General features: G+C 44.9%; 1 protein-coding gene across 1 annotated transcript in view; it reads left to right on the top strand.

Moving 5' to 3' along the window:
- The first annotated feature begins 592 nt into the window (after nucleotides 1-592).
- Nucleotides 593-15,253, top strand: part of shroom4 (shroom family member 4) — a 94,263-nt gene continuing 79,602 nt past the window's right edge. Inside the window, exon 1 of the mRNA XM_080793144.1 lies at nucleotides 593-989. Coding sequence (XP_080649270.1) covers nucleotides 861-989 — 129 coding nt within the window. The 5' untranslated portion in view covers nucleotides 593-860. The remainder of the gene's footprint in view (nucleotides 990-15,253) is intronic.

The raw sequence follows: 15,253 nt of genomic DNA, 5'->3' as shown, positions 1-15,253 counted from the left end.
GTAGTTCCAGGGGGGTCCCCAGCTAAATGATAGTTATGAACCAAAATTACCAAGTGGACGCTTATATAACTCTTGAGAGTGTACAAGACAAGTGGAACCAAATGGACCCTGTACACTTTCAAAGTTAAATTAACATTGATTTTACAATATAAATTGGCGGTCCCAGAGATAGAAATGGGGGGGTCCGCAGCCTAATTCAGCAGGCCAAACTGGGGGTCCTTGAAATTAAACGGGTTGAGAATCACTGCTGCCGTAAACATCTTCTCTTATGGGGGTCCCTGGCATAATTCAAATGGGGTCGGGGGGGGGGGGTCCACAGGATAATTAGTGTCAATTTGGGCGTCCTTGACTTGGAAAAAGTTTGGGAACAAACCACTGCCATCATAGACCTGCATGGGTTGCTTCTTTCTCCCGCAGATCTCGCCAATCTGGCAACAACGACAGGCTTCCCTCCCTCTCACTTCTTTGGAAGTTTTTGGAACGCGTGCAAAGTTTTTCTTTTTTTTGTTGCCTTCCCCCTCTTCCACTGACACTCACTCACACTCACTCCTTCCTTCCCTGTAGTCTCAGCCATACATTTTTTTAGTTGTCTCATCAGCCAGCAGTGAGTCAGACAGAGTGAGTGAGTGGTGAATGATGGTGATGAAGATGTGATGGAGACTAGTTTGGAGCGCCCGTTGGGAAGGGAATGCGACCGAGCTACCGGCAGAAGCACACTGTGATTGCTTCGGTGGTGGGGGTCCTCCGAACCGGAGGTTCTTCCAGACACCGGTTCCAGCCAGAACCACCCTGTCGGACCACCACAGGGTTCCACCAGGTTCCAGACCTTCCAGAGCCTACAGAGGAGAATATAGGAAGGAATGGAGGAGGAGACGGTGGAGCAGCTCGTGTCCTTCACCCACATCCAGGTCCAGTTGAGCGGCGGCGCGCCGTGGGGCTTCACGCTGAAAGGAGGGCTGGAGCACGGAGAGCCCCTCATCATCACGAAAGTGAGTGGTTTAATGTGTGTGTGTGTGTGTGTGTGTGTGTGTCCTGATGATGATGATGATGTTGTGAGGTGGCGATTCTGGCTGCAGAACACAACAATGTGTGTGTCTGTGTGTGTGTGTGTTCTGCATTCTTGCATATATTTCAGTTCGCATGGCTATAGTATGGACGGGCAGCAACGACTTGGTACCTACCGGTCACTTTATGTCTGGAGGACTATTTTAAAAGTGTTTTTTCTTCATGCTGAAAAAGTGGACAAAAAATGTCCACTCCTCTCGATCCTGCCCAGGGGGAACTTTCTTTCCACTGAGTCTTAGCTACTAGGTAAGGGACTGCAAGGCAAAGTCTGGCCACAGTCAGTCAGTTATCTTTCTTGAGACGCGAAGAGTGAGAAGTTTATTGTCCGAGACTAAAAAGCACATATCTTATCCGGGGCTCTCATCTGTGCTGCTGGCCTCTGGATGCTGTGCTAGGTTAGTCAGCTGTCAGTGTCTTGTTACTGACTGACAGTACACCAGTGGTTCTCAAAGTTTTCCATGTCAAGGACCCCCAAATTGATACTTATTATCCCACATGACGGACCCCCATTTGAAAACATAATGCCCCCATACGAGAAGATTTTTTTACAGGGCACATTTTTACTAGCACTGATTCTCTCAATCATTTTTAACCTTGACATTTAGGCATTTAGGCCTCAGAGTCAGTCAGACCCCCATTTAATGCCATTTACATTTCTGGAATCCCAATTTATATTGTAAAAATCAATATTAATTTAACCATCCATTTGGTTCCCAACTATCATTTAGCTGGGGACCCCCTGGAACTCCCTCAAGGACCCCTGGGGGGTCCCCCGACCCCACTTTGAGGACCACTACTGTACACAGAGTAGACGGTCTATAATCCAGTCCCATAATACAGTTGTCCAGTCAGTCGGTCGGTCGGCCAGTCACTGATGTCATGGTAGCTATGAGCTGGCCTTGGCCATTCATTGAGTCAAGATGTTTCAGAGAGAAGTGGAATGGAATCTGTTCGAGGTGTTGCTGTCGTCAGAGTTTAAAAAATGGGGGTGGTTGTTCAGAAGACCTGATTTATTTGCTAAAATGCATTTGTATTTATTGAGATGCCATTGACAAGACAATGAATGGAGAATTTACGTCATGTGTGTCTGAGCAAATCGACATCTTACGTCATGATGATAAGAGCTATTTTCGTCCTACACAAAGTAGATAAGAGTGGCCCTCACTTCACACAGGTTTTATCACATGGTCACACCTTTACGGACACAGGCACATTCAAATGCTAATATGGTGGCCTTTGTTTTGTTTTGACCTGCCAGGTAGATCGTAAAAGTTGCAGCCTTTCTTTCTCACTTTCTTTCTCGCAGCAGATTTTAGTGTTAGTCATAGTCTCTCTTGAATAGCTTTCATTTGGTTTTAGTCACATTTTAGTCGACTGGAATGTTTTAGTGTTAGTCTAGTTTTAGTCGACTAAATCTACAGTTGATTTAGTCAAACAAAATGTGTTTTGTCGGGCCTTGATGCTGTCGTAAGGACAGTGCGACGCGTTGAGAGCTTGTAGAGCAGCTATTTTCAGCTCTTGTCCACTCGTCCCTTACTCCCTTCCTAACATTTTAGGCTAGTTTTTATCTGTTGACGAATTTGTCAGTATATATTTAGTCTTAGTTTTTGTCATCATAGCTTAGTGTTTTTATTTAGTTTCCATGTAGTTTTCGTCAGTGGAAAAAGGTAGTCGACGAACATTTTTCGTCTCAGTTTCAGTCGACGAAATCAACACTGGTGCTCAACGGTCGGTACCCAAAAAAACCCCAAACCCTGCCAGTTACAAGAAGTATTGGCCTCTGCTGGCGATGCACTGCAAACAATGGAGCATCTTGTATAAAGCAGATGGAATAGATGGAACAGAAGAATAGGTATGTGTGGCATCATGTGCGTGCATGGGAGTGGATGGATGGATATCTTGCACATGACTGACTGTGGCGTTTTTTAACCCATTCTGACCTGAGATCAGATTCGTACGAGGTTTCCACTGGACAACACACTGGTCTGATGAACCCATTCTGACCTGAGATCAGATTCTAAAAATGTCAATCGTTCTTTGATTTTTCAAAAATAGCAGACCTACAAGCTCGTAGCGCGCCACTCGGTGGCGCGCTATGAGCTTGTAGATCTGCTATTTTTCAATAGCTAAAGCATAACATGATGCTGAACACCAAAATGGGTTCCCGATCAGAATGGGTTAATCAACCTATTTTGGCACTGAACCGGTCCCTATAGTGGAACAGTGGTTTTCAACCAGTGGCGCCCCGGCCGGGGGCCACCAGTTCCAGGTGGTCCCCCCAGTTAATCCTAAATGATGGAGTTACATTATTGTTAAACATCTGCGTTACTTAATTTACAAGAAGTCTAACACAATTAGAGAATGCGGAAGAATTGTCATTTTGATCAACGTTTGCCTGTTATCTCACCTAAATGGTACTAACATCAATCAATACTGCATGGAATTGTGGACAAAGTCTTTTGTATTGTATATTTTGTATATATTCTTTAGTTTTGGATCTGAGAGGCTATGGGCTGTATTTTGCGTGTCTTAAGTACCAGGTCTTATTCCCTAACTTGAGTAAACTAAAGACCTGGAGGCGTGATCAATGCTCTTTGGCCACTCAGAATAGCCAAATGGCATTGATCACGCCTCCAGGTCTTTAGTTTACTCAAGTTAGGGAATAAGACCTGGTACTTAAGACACGCAAAATACAGCCCTAAATCTCATCAAAATAGTGGTCCTGCGGCTCCAAAAAAATGCCCAATAAATAATGGACCTTGACGTGAGCAGAGTTGAAACCCGGTGCCAGCGCTATAGAACACAGTAAAACCCATTGTTATTTCTTGCAGGGGAAGTTGTCCTCCAACGTCATTATTATTTAATCTGGCCCGGCGGGTCGGGGCGCTGATAAGACGCCCCATCAGCCGGCCCGGTGGTGAATGTTCAGACTTCAGTTTGACACCGAGGGGTCAGACCCCAGCCTTCCTCGGATGTTTCCGCCTCTGTGCGGTCCGCTGACCGGCGGGCCACGCTTCCCCTGGGCGGGCCCCCCCCTGTTCTCACGCTTATTATCGTGCATGTGTGTGAGTGTGAGAGTGTGTGAGTGAGTGATCTCTTCCACTATCGGTTGCCGCCAAATATGGCGAAGACGCTGTTACTAACTGTACTCCTGAAGGTTGTGTGTGTGTGGGTATTTGTCCGGGATTTGCCGATTGCATTCAAATGTGTGTGTGTGTGACTGTGTGCACCGTGTGCGGTGGTACCATGCGTGGCTTTGAATTGCTGTCAGTAATTCTTGGGGGTAGGAAACCTCCTAACAATCTTTTTTGCCATAAATCAGTGCTATTGAGCATCCTTTACGTCGTTGTGTTGTTTTGAAAAAGTTGAACCAATGGAAAGTAGTAAAAAAAAAAAACGCCTGGGACAAAACCTCTTAACTCCATTGGGTCCTCAAACTGTCTGCTAAAGCAGCTAACTCCACCACCTCTCTCCCTCTCTCCCCCTCTCAAACTTTCTGCTAAAGCAGCTAACTCCACCACCTCTCTCCCTCTCAAACTGTCTGCTAAAGCAGCTAACTCCACCACCTCTCTCCCTCTCAATCTGTCTGCTAAATCAGCTAACTCCACCAACTCTACCCCTCCCAAACTGTCTGCTATAAAGCAGCTAACTCCACCACCTCTCTCCTTCTCATGGAAGTAATTGAGGATACACAAAGTCACAACACCAACTTCCATGAGGCGGTATTGCTTTGTTTTCAAAATATAAGGTTTTCTTCATTTCCTGAAAAATGTATATTTTTCATTTCCTGAAAAGAAAACCCAACATCTTGGAGTTAAGTGGTTTCTTCCCGACAGCAGATATACATACACCCCTCTCCTCCCCCCCCCGTTTCTCTCTCTCTCTCTCTCTCTCTCTCTCTCTCTCTCTCGCCCACTCATTGAGAGCTTTCAGTGGTAGTAGCAGCAGAGTGTAACTGTAGGCCAGTGACATCTGTATTCACCGCAACAGGAGGGAGACTGGAAACACACACACACACACACACACACACACACACACACACACACACACACACACACACACACGGCCCCTGGGAAAATGTGACTGAGAGACTGCTGAAGGAGATAAAAATCAAACGGTGGTGGTGGTCTTATGGCTGCTTAGTGTCCAGTGGGTAGCTACAACACACACACACACACACACACACACACACACACACACACACACACGTGCCCAGGCGCCGAATTCCGTCCTGGGAAATGTGTACAAGAAAGAGTCTGTGTTTAATGATTAAGAGTATGTGTGTGTGTGTGTGTGTGTGTGTGTGTGATGCAGAGAGAGAGAGAGAGAGAGAGAGAGGGAGGGCATGGAATTGCATTTTGCTCATTCTTCTGAGTCTAACGTGTAATGGAAATAAGATCATTATCTTCATGTGAACTGTCATTCAGTGGCAGCCAGTCAGTCAGTGGCTGGCTGGCTGACTGACTGACTGACTGGCTGACTGACTGACTGGCTGGCTGACTGGCTGGCTGACTGGCTGACTGACTGACTGGCTGACTGACTGACTGGCTGGCTGACTGGCTGACTGACTGACTGACTGACTGACTGAATGACTGGCTGGCTGACTGACGTGCGTGTCTTATTTGCATCACATGGTTCTTTCCTTCAGTCTATTTAAGTCGTGGTGTCTTTATTTAAGTCGTGGTGTCTTTCTGCATAGCATCACTGTCACCTGAATGAACGCAGTGTGCAGCTTCACTTCCATTCACAGACAGGAGACTGTGCACTAATATCCTCCAATGTGTGCGTGTGTCTGTGCACTAATATCCTCCAATGTGTGCGTGTGTCTGTGCACTAATATCCTCCAATGTGTGCGTGTGTCTACTCTGTGCACTAATATCCTCCAATGTGTGCGTGTGTCTGTGCACTGATATCCTCCAATGTGTGCGTGTGTCTGTGCACTGATATCCTCCAATGTGTGCGTGTGTCTGTGCACTAATATCCTCCAATGTGTGCGTGTGTCTGTGCACTAATATCCTCCAATGTGTGCGTGTGTCTGTGCACTAATATCCTCCAATGTGTGCGTGTGTCTGTGCACTAATATCCTCCAATGTGTGCGTGTGTCTGTGCACAACTTTAGTTGAGATCAGCTCTCTGACTGGCGTTATTATGAAGAGTATTCAGTATTTCTCTTTTTGTTAGTGGTGCAACCACTCCAAGGAACGGCAATGTCCGTGTTCACCTACCTATGTGTTGTTCACCTATGTGTTCACCTGCGTGTGTGTGCACGTGTGTGTGCATGAACGCGGTATGTGTGCGCGTGCGTGCGTGCGTGTGTGTGTGTGCGTGCACTTGTGAGACTGGGTCAGTGTGTTACTGTGTTCTAACCAGGAGTTTAGTAATGTTAGGCTGCACTGGGTTCAGTTGGTCAAACTATAGTGGACATTGAGTTGTCTTGTACTGTACTGCACTCGGAGGTTGAATTTTTTTTTTTTGTGCCTTTATTGATAGTTACAGACAGTGAAGAGGGAGGGAGAGAGAGAAGGGGAGAGACATGCAGCAAAGGTCGTCATGAACGGGACTTGAACACGCAGCGCGCTGTCTTGTCAGGCCAGAGCTTACACGTGGCATGCGCCTAGACCGCTAGGCCATACAGTATTTCTGTGTGTGACTGTGAGCATAAATAATGTTCTTCTTCAGCATGGCAACCTTTGAGTAGAGGTTAAGTGTCAGTGTGTGTCTAAGGACGGTCCTTCAAGTGTGTATGTCTGTCTGTCGAGTCAACCTGTGAGAGAATATGTGTCTGTAAACTCTGTATTGTAGACCTTAATGCGTGCACGGCTGCACGTGTGTCCTTTTGAGAGATTGAGTCAGTGTGTGTGTGTGTGTGTGTGTGTGTGGTGTTTTGAGTGTCTATGTCTCTATGAGAGGTGTGTGTGGGGGAGAGAGAGAGGGAGATATGTAGGGGGAGGGGTTCGATGTGTCTGAGACAGCAGAGGGATGTAAGCCATTTGGTCAACATTCCACAGAGGGCAGAACAAATCACTAGTGTGTGTGTGTGTGTGTGTGTGTGTGTGTGTGTGTGTGTCTTATTTGTGGTCTGGGGAATGGGGGAATATTGTGTTTGATGCAACAGAAGGGTATGCATGCATGCCTACATACTGCTAGTATTAAACATACAGTGCATAGTACTGTATATTATGAATGCAGCTATATACAGTATATGTTCTGTTGGGACTTGGTCGGAGGAAAAAATTCCCCCTGAGAACTCTATTGGATCTCATGATCAGTTAGACAGTTAGTCAGTCAGCCAGCCAGCCAGCCAGCTATCTGTCATTTAGCTAGTTAGACAGTTAGTCAGTCAGTCAGCCAGCCAGCCAGCCAGCCAGCCAGCTATCTGTCATTTAGCTAGTTAGACAGTTAGTCAGTTGACCAGTCAGTCAGTCAGTCTAGACATCGTCTTGGCCAATACCTTTGTCAACGCTAAGGTAATGAATGTGCAGCACTGAAAGTGCCCCGCCCACATTGGCCACATTATAAGACGCCACACAACAGTGCACTAGCACATCGAAATTTCGTTTTTCTGCTGTTCACAGTTGTAAAAATGACAAACCTATCTATCTATCTTACAGGCGCAGCAACATGACATACTGAACATCGTTTCAAACCAAATATGAGCATAATCCTCTTAGACATTATACACCTTTTTTTAAATGTAGGCATATCTGAGGCAACAAGATTTGGGCCCCAACTTATTTACATTGGTTTGTGTTCATGTGTTCCAAATGTCCTCATTTATTTTTCAAGCCCACGTTTTTCTCCCAAACTTCAGTTAATGTCCAGCCTTAAATTAATGTAACTGTTGCTCCATCACGTCCTTTAACCCATTCTGAACGGGAACCCGTTTTGGTGTTAGCATCATGTCATGCTTTAGCTATTGAAAAATAGCAGATCTACAAGCTCATAGCGCGCCACCGAGTGGCGCGCTATGAGCTTGTAGGTCTGCTATTTTTTTGAAAAATAGAAGAACGACTGACATTTTTAGAATCTGATCTCAGGTCAGAATGGGTTCATCAGACCAGTGTGTGTCCAGTGGAAACCTCGTATGAATCTGATCTCAGGTCAGAATGGGTTCATATACCATCACAGTGAGACATCTTTTCAGCCATCAGAGATTAAAATAGGGTGCATTTTGCATCCCAAAACGCAGTTTATAGTTAAGGGAGTAAAGGGACGCAATAAAACAACAACCTCTGCATCCACGGGATGCACTACTGTACTACTGTACTGTTTGTTATTCTAGTTTATTTTGCTAGCTTTAGTTATAATAATCATTTATTCTGTTTTCTACATGAATAATATAACCACATTATAACCATATAAAATAAAATGGGAATTAAATGCTGCAATTTGTAAAAATGGCAAAATGTAATATGACTCCTAACGTCGTTGAAGTGGGACTCATAAAATGTCCCTGGGACTCATTCCTAAAAGACCATCCCTGCATCCCGGGACTCATTACATTGGAAACCTATTTGCATCTCTGAGCCATGCTAATTTCCTCCCACATTAATGATCATTCCAGTAAAGCTTAACATTTCCTTGAAAATCCACTTCCCTTGATGGGGTTTGGAGTTGTACAAACCTCGGTTAAATCACAAATATCTTGCATCAGTGTGTCAGGCCCCTCTGTTTGCTCAGCCAGTCAGAAGGCAGTGTGTCAGGCCCTCTTATTGGCTCAGCCAGTCAGAAGGTCAGCCAAGCAACCAATCAGCTTCCCTTTTTAGTTAGTGGACCAGTTTGTAGGCTGTTTGTACATTCAATTTGTCTGTTAGCCAACCAGCCAGTCAAATTGCTTTTCCATTCAGTCTAGTAGGCAGGCAGGCAGTCCGTTAACACAATCGTTGCCGGGATTCCTTCAAAATAGGAGCTCTGGGGTGCCGGAAAGACATGGCCGCTTTTACTCTGAAACCCACGACCCGGAAACAATTTACTTTACAGTGCTAGCTTACATTGGTATCGTTTCTAATTTATACGATATAATCCAAAAAGCGTTCATATTTTGCAGGAGAGACGGATGAGGAGCAGAAATGAAGCGCTAGTATATATCGATCAGTTCAAAACCACGGAGAGCGCCCTGGATTAGGAGAGACGAGTCATTCTTTCTGCCGCGCTAACAGCCAAGTCAACGGTAAGCTAACATGAGCCCAGAGCGTAGCATACGGTAGCCGGAAGGCGAACTGACAAATTAAAAAAAAAATGATAAAATTCGGAATGTGTTAATGAAGTCAGTTACCAGTGGTTTCATGGCAGTCATGCAGCCAGCCAATCAGTCAGCGTTATTCGGTGCGTATTTCACTGAAATGGCTGTAATCTAAATGAACATCTAACTATAAATATGCTGTAAAACCATGTCTTTAGACAGAGAGAGAGAGAGAGAGAGAGGGAAGACAAGACAGTGATGGAGGTTGAGAATGGAGAGACATTAAAAGAGAGAGAGAGAGAGATGGAGAGATGGACAGATATTTGGAGAGAGAGAGAGAGAGAAGGAGACAAAGGGAGGATTTATTTGATTTTGAATAACAGAACATGTATAGACATACTGTACAAAACATAACATCCTAGTTGTTTCTGCTGGGATAGATGTTGTGCCAGTGAGGTAAGAAAAGGATGGACAGAATGAGATGGAGAATTAGAGATAGTGGTGTTTCAACTTTCTAAGATAGAGTTGCTGTTGCGCATCTGTTGTGGCAATACAAGAAGAGACATCTCTCAGCACGCTAATGACGCTCTGTGAAGTGTATTGTATAGTGAGACATGAGGCATCAAAGAGATATGATCATGCAGGGACATTCCATAAATCAATGCACGCACGCACACGTGTGCACACGCTCACACACGCACATAGGCAGTTATCAAGGCAGTTACTTCAGACAGGAACCACTCGCGTCAGAATTAGATTTAAGCAATTTACAATTTAGGCATTTGGCAGATGCTCTTTAATCCAGAGCGACTTACATTAAGCAATAACAAAAAGCATGGCAATACATCACATATATAAAAAGTAGTTATCATGAAACATGTGTAAGCTAAGAACGTTTTTAGTGCGCAGGAGGGTTTATAGCCAGGGGGAGACGTGTGAAAAGCAATATTACACGAGAGGGGGTGGTTTAACGTCATTAATGCACGCCTGCCATGCTGCAGGAACTCGAGCGTACTAATGCCGCTAAACCACCCTATTGAGTGTAATATTGCAATTATACAATAGTTATCCTTAAAACTAAGAGAATCACTGAAAAATAATATCGCTCCGGTTCAGTCTCTGTCCTTGTATTCCTCTATGGCTGCTAGTCTGACAGAGCCAATCAGCTGACTGACAGCTGATTGCAGCTGAGGCGCACAGGGCAGGCTGACATGTCCCTGTATGAACCAACAGGCAGTGGTTTCCCTCTGCACTGAAAGAGGCTGTCGTTTGGGTCTTGTTCTGCCTGAAAGAGTTCTTTGTTATGGTGTTGTAATTGTGGGAATTTATTTTCTCTTCTCTTCTCTTCTCTTCTCTTCTCTTCTCTTCTCTTCTCTTCTCTTCTCTTCTCTTCTCTTCTCTTCTCTTCTCTTCTCTTCTCTTCTCTTCTCTTCTCTTCTCTTCTCTTCTCTTCTCTTCCTCTCTCTGTCCGTCTCTCTCTGTCTCTCTCTGTCTCTCTCTGTCTCTCTCTGTCTCTCTCTCTGTCTCTCTCTCTGTCTCTCTCTCTGTCTCTCTCTGTCTCTCTCTCTCTCTGTCTCTCTCTCTCTCTCTGTCTCTCTCTCTCTCTCTCTCTCCACTCCACCCTGCTGACGATAACAGAAATGCAGGGATTGTGTTGAATGTTTTGACATGTGGTGCCGAGGTATGCAACCACATGTCTTGGTTAGTAAACAGAACATAGAAGCGTGTGTGTGCGTGTGCGTGCGTGTGTGTGTGTGTGCGCTTGTGTGTGTCCTTACATTCCAGTAAGGTAGCCTCCAGTAGCGGTATTCCCAGCAGGGGGTAGATGAAGATAATGTTGTCCTCTGTGCCTGTTCTTGTGTGTGTGTGTGTGTGTGCTGTGCGCACGTGCGCTGTGTGTGTGTGCTATAAGTGGCCTACTGTCCTCCCTAACCCAAAACATATGTTATGTACAGCAACATGGTACACAATAGAACATATTAGAGAGAGAGAGAGAGAGAGAGAATCTGTGGAATTTTAGATCTTAGCATTGGCTAGTTATATATAGTAGACAATAGCAGATATACAAGCTTACAGCGCGCTGAGCGCGGCACTTCGTGCTGTGAGCTTACACACATCTGCTGTTTTTTTAACTTATTTTAAAATAATACAAAACTAATTCCCCAAAGTGGGGTCCAGGGACCCCCAGGGGTCCTTGAGGGAGTTCCAGGGGGGTCCCCTCCCAGCTAAATGACATGCAGAGAGAGTGTTGGAAACCACTTAGGGTCCACTCTCAGAGTTAAATTTACATTGATTTTAGAATATAAATTGGCGGTCGTAAAAAAAAAAGAATCTTCTCTTAAAAAAATCTTATCTCTTCAAATGGGGGTCCGTGGGGCTGAGGAGGGTCAATGTGGGGGTCCTTGACATGAAATGGTTTGAGAACCACTGCTGTAGATGGAGGAGGGTGGAGGCGGTCTGTGTGCTGAATAATGGTGAGTTTATCACTCTGAGCGACCGTGCAGCATGTGATAGATGATGCTACAGGCTGTGTGTGTGTGTGTGTGTGTGTGTGTGTGTGTGTGTGTGTGTGTGTGTGTGTGTGTGTGTGTGTGTGTGTGTGTGTGTGTGTGTGTGTGTGTGTGTTGGAATGTGGCTATCTGTAATCTGTGGAGCCTTTAGCTGTTTCTATTTCCCGACATCATGTCTGGAGGCACACACACACACACACACACACACACACACACACACACACACACACACACACACACACACACACACTACAATAACAGCCCTTTCCTGAGCTTAGAGCATAGGTATGAGACTCTCATACTGGGGTTCTGAGTGGAGAGTGTGTGTGTGTGTGTGCAAACCAATTTGTGTTAGGTTTGTGTGTGTGTGTGTGTGTGTATGGGGGGGGGGGGGGGGGTGCTTGACCCTTTGCATTCTCACATAAAGAACCTCATCTCTCACAAGGGGGGCATGTGCACGCACGCACACACATACGCACACGCATACACACACAAAAAGCGATATAGTGAAATATCCTTTAACCCATTTTGACTGAATAATGGGAATGATTATTCAAATGTCTAATAAATCTTAAGAGTTTTCTATGTCACTGTGGTTCTCAACCTTTTTCATGTCGAGATTATCTGTATTTGGCGACCGACCCCCATCTGAAAATCTGTTGTTCCAACTTCCAAGGACTCTCTGGAAGCAAGGATTTGAGTTAAAAATGCGCTGAAAGAATATATATATTCAAAGATTTGCGCCACATTTTCACGACTTTTCAAAAAAATAGCAGATCTACCGAGTGCCGCGCTGTGAGCTTGTAGATATGCTTTTTTTCAATATCTAAAGCATAATATTATGCTTAAAACACAAAAGGGGTTAAAAGGGATTGTGACATTTTCTTTAGGTTTTCTGAGCTCAATTGCACCCAAAAAACATGAGCTTGTAACAACATCCAGTAGATGTTCTGTGGTTTGGGGGTTTTCTGCCTCAAACAAGGGCTGTGATTTAAGAGTCCACAAGTCCCATATATGACGATGGGATTTGGCCAGCAGATGTCACTGTTGAGGCCTGTTTGCCTTGTTTTCATTGCAGCTCAAAAGGCTTCAGAACACACAGAGGAAAACCCCAGACCACAGCAAATCCTGTGTGTGTGTGTGTGTGTGTGTGTGTGTGGGGCGCTCTGACATCACAGAGCACACAGTTTCCGATCCATTATGTAGAGGCTTATGGAAAGATTGTTATGGGCATAATTTGTGTGTTTCTCTGTCTCTGTTTATGTGTTTACAGTTTGTCCCGTTGAAAACCAATGCCCCCAAACCAAGGAATGTCGCACACACACACGCACGCACGCATGCACGCACGCACGCATGCATGCATGCACGCGTATACATTCACACAGATCAGCACATGCACGAAGACATGCTGACACACAAACGTCACGCCAAAAGACACCCCCCTCCTGCTCACACCAACACACACATACACACACACATACACACACACACACACACACACACACACACACACACGCACACACACCCCTCCTGCTCACAGCCTCACACCGACACATAGACACATTCCTCCATGCGATGCGGTCCCTTCCCCTCTCGATGCGGTCCGCTCTCTCTCTCTCTCTCTCTCTCTCTCTCTCTCTCTCTCTCGTGGCTGCCCTGGCAGGCAGAGCCATGGCTGAGCTCTGAGCTCTGAGCGGTCTGACATGATACAACACTGCCTTTGTTTACCATGATGTCCTTTGGTCAGCATCCATCCCTTCTTTTTATTTTCCTCTCTCTCTCTCTCTCTCTCTCTCTCTCTCTCTCTCCGAGCCTGTAGGGTCTGAAACATCCTTTCGTCCGTGGCTGCATGTCTTAACCCATGTTGGCATCATGTTATGCTTTAGCTATTGAAAAATATAGCAGATCTACAAGCTCATAGCGCGCCACCGAGTGGCGCACTATGAGCTTGCAGGTCTGCTATTTTGGAAACCACTGACATAGAAACATAGCTTTTTCAGAAAACCGTCAGGATGTATAAAGACATTTTTAGAATCTGATCTCAGGCCTAAATGGGTTAATTGTTCCTGTTCTCGGCAGTGTTGATTTTGACAGCTAAATTTAGACTTTCTTGAATAGTTTCTAATTTAGTTTTGGTCACAATTTAGTCACCTGGAAGGTCTTTCTTGATGCCGTCGTAATTTCAGATTTTACACTTGCTGAAAATAGCCGACAGATTGACTATTTTCAGCAGGCAACCCAAGTGTAAAATGACTTACTGGATCTCTTGTCCACTATAGTCCCTTCCTGATATTTTAGTCTAGTTTTTATTTGTTGACGAAATTGTCAATATATTTATATTAGTTGTAGTCATCATAGCTTAGTTTTCATTTAGTTTACATTTAGTTTTCGTCAGTGAATTTTATTTTATTGTATTGTTGTCTCTCACTCTTTCTGTTTGTAGAAAGCTTGTTTTATTTACCTACAAATGGACCCGTTAGTCTGTCACAGACTGTGAGGGTAAAGATTGAGGGAGTGATTGAAGGAGGTTGTCACTGTCCTTGGACTTTAACTTATTATGAAGATATGTAGAGATATCTTTACACACATGATGCCACACACACACACACACACACACACACACACACACACACACACACACACACACACACACACACACACACACACACACACACACACACACACACACACACACTCATTCTCAATCTAACAGGCAGGCAGGCACGCACCTTGAAACAGTGCACAGAGAGTCCACTGACTTTGAACACGTTCAGCCGTGAAGCTGAACTCTTATCTCTGGAGAGAGAGAGATGGAAGGAGGGGCGAGAGAGAGAGGGAGAGAGAGGGGGTCAGATTTAGTGGAGAGGGGCAAGGTCATTTAGCACACATTAACTAGTCAATGTTTCACCATGGGGCGAGAGAGAGAGAGAGAGAGACCCATACCTTCCACAGCTGAAACCCCCTCCATGTCTGCGTAACTAAACTATTCTTAATCTTTAGTTTTGGGTCTGAGAGGCTAAATGTCATCAAACGCCTATTTTTATGCCTATTCAGGCTTCGGCCTGAATAGGCATGAAATATATCACCGAATAGTGTATGCAAATTAATGCATTCAAAAGAGCTGAATGAATGTTTTATGGACCCATAATAGTGATTATTATTCAAGTTGAGTTTTGCCATAACCATTTATTTTGCCATAAATCAGGTAGCTTTAAGGTACGGCCATGACAGCAATGGTATAGGAAAAAAGATATATAATATTAATCATATTCGGATATTCGGTTTTCGGCCGACAAGAATGTCCCTTTCGGTTCATCCCTAAAACCACTGATTTACTCGAAACGAGACGGGACTCAGTTTCGGCCCGACCACGCAGACAACGTGCATCACAGCGTCTGCAGGCGTGTCGTGCACGCACACACACACACACACACACACACACACACACACACACACACACACACACACACACACACACACACATGCACGTCACGTG

This window comes from Protomyctophum bolini (genome assembly GCF_963924005.1).
Source record: "Protomyctophum bolini genome assembly, chromosome: 20".
NCBI classification, from domain to species: Eukaryota; Metazoa; Chordata; class Actinopteri; order Myctophiformes; family Myctophidae; genus Protomyctophum; species Protomyctophum bolini.
The sequence above is the reverse complement of the archived record's forward strand: the minus strand, read 5'-3'. Positions and strand labels throughout refer to the sequence as shown.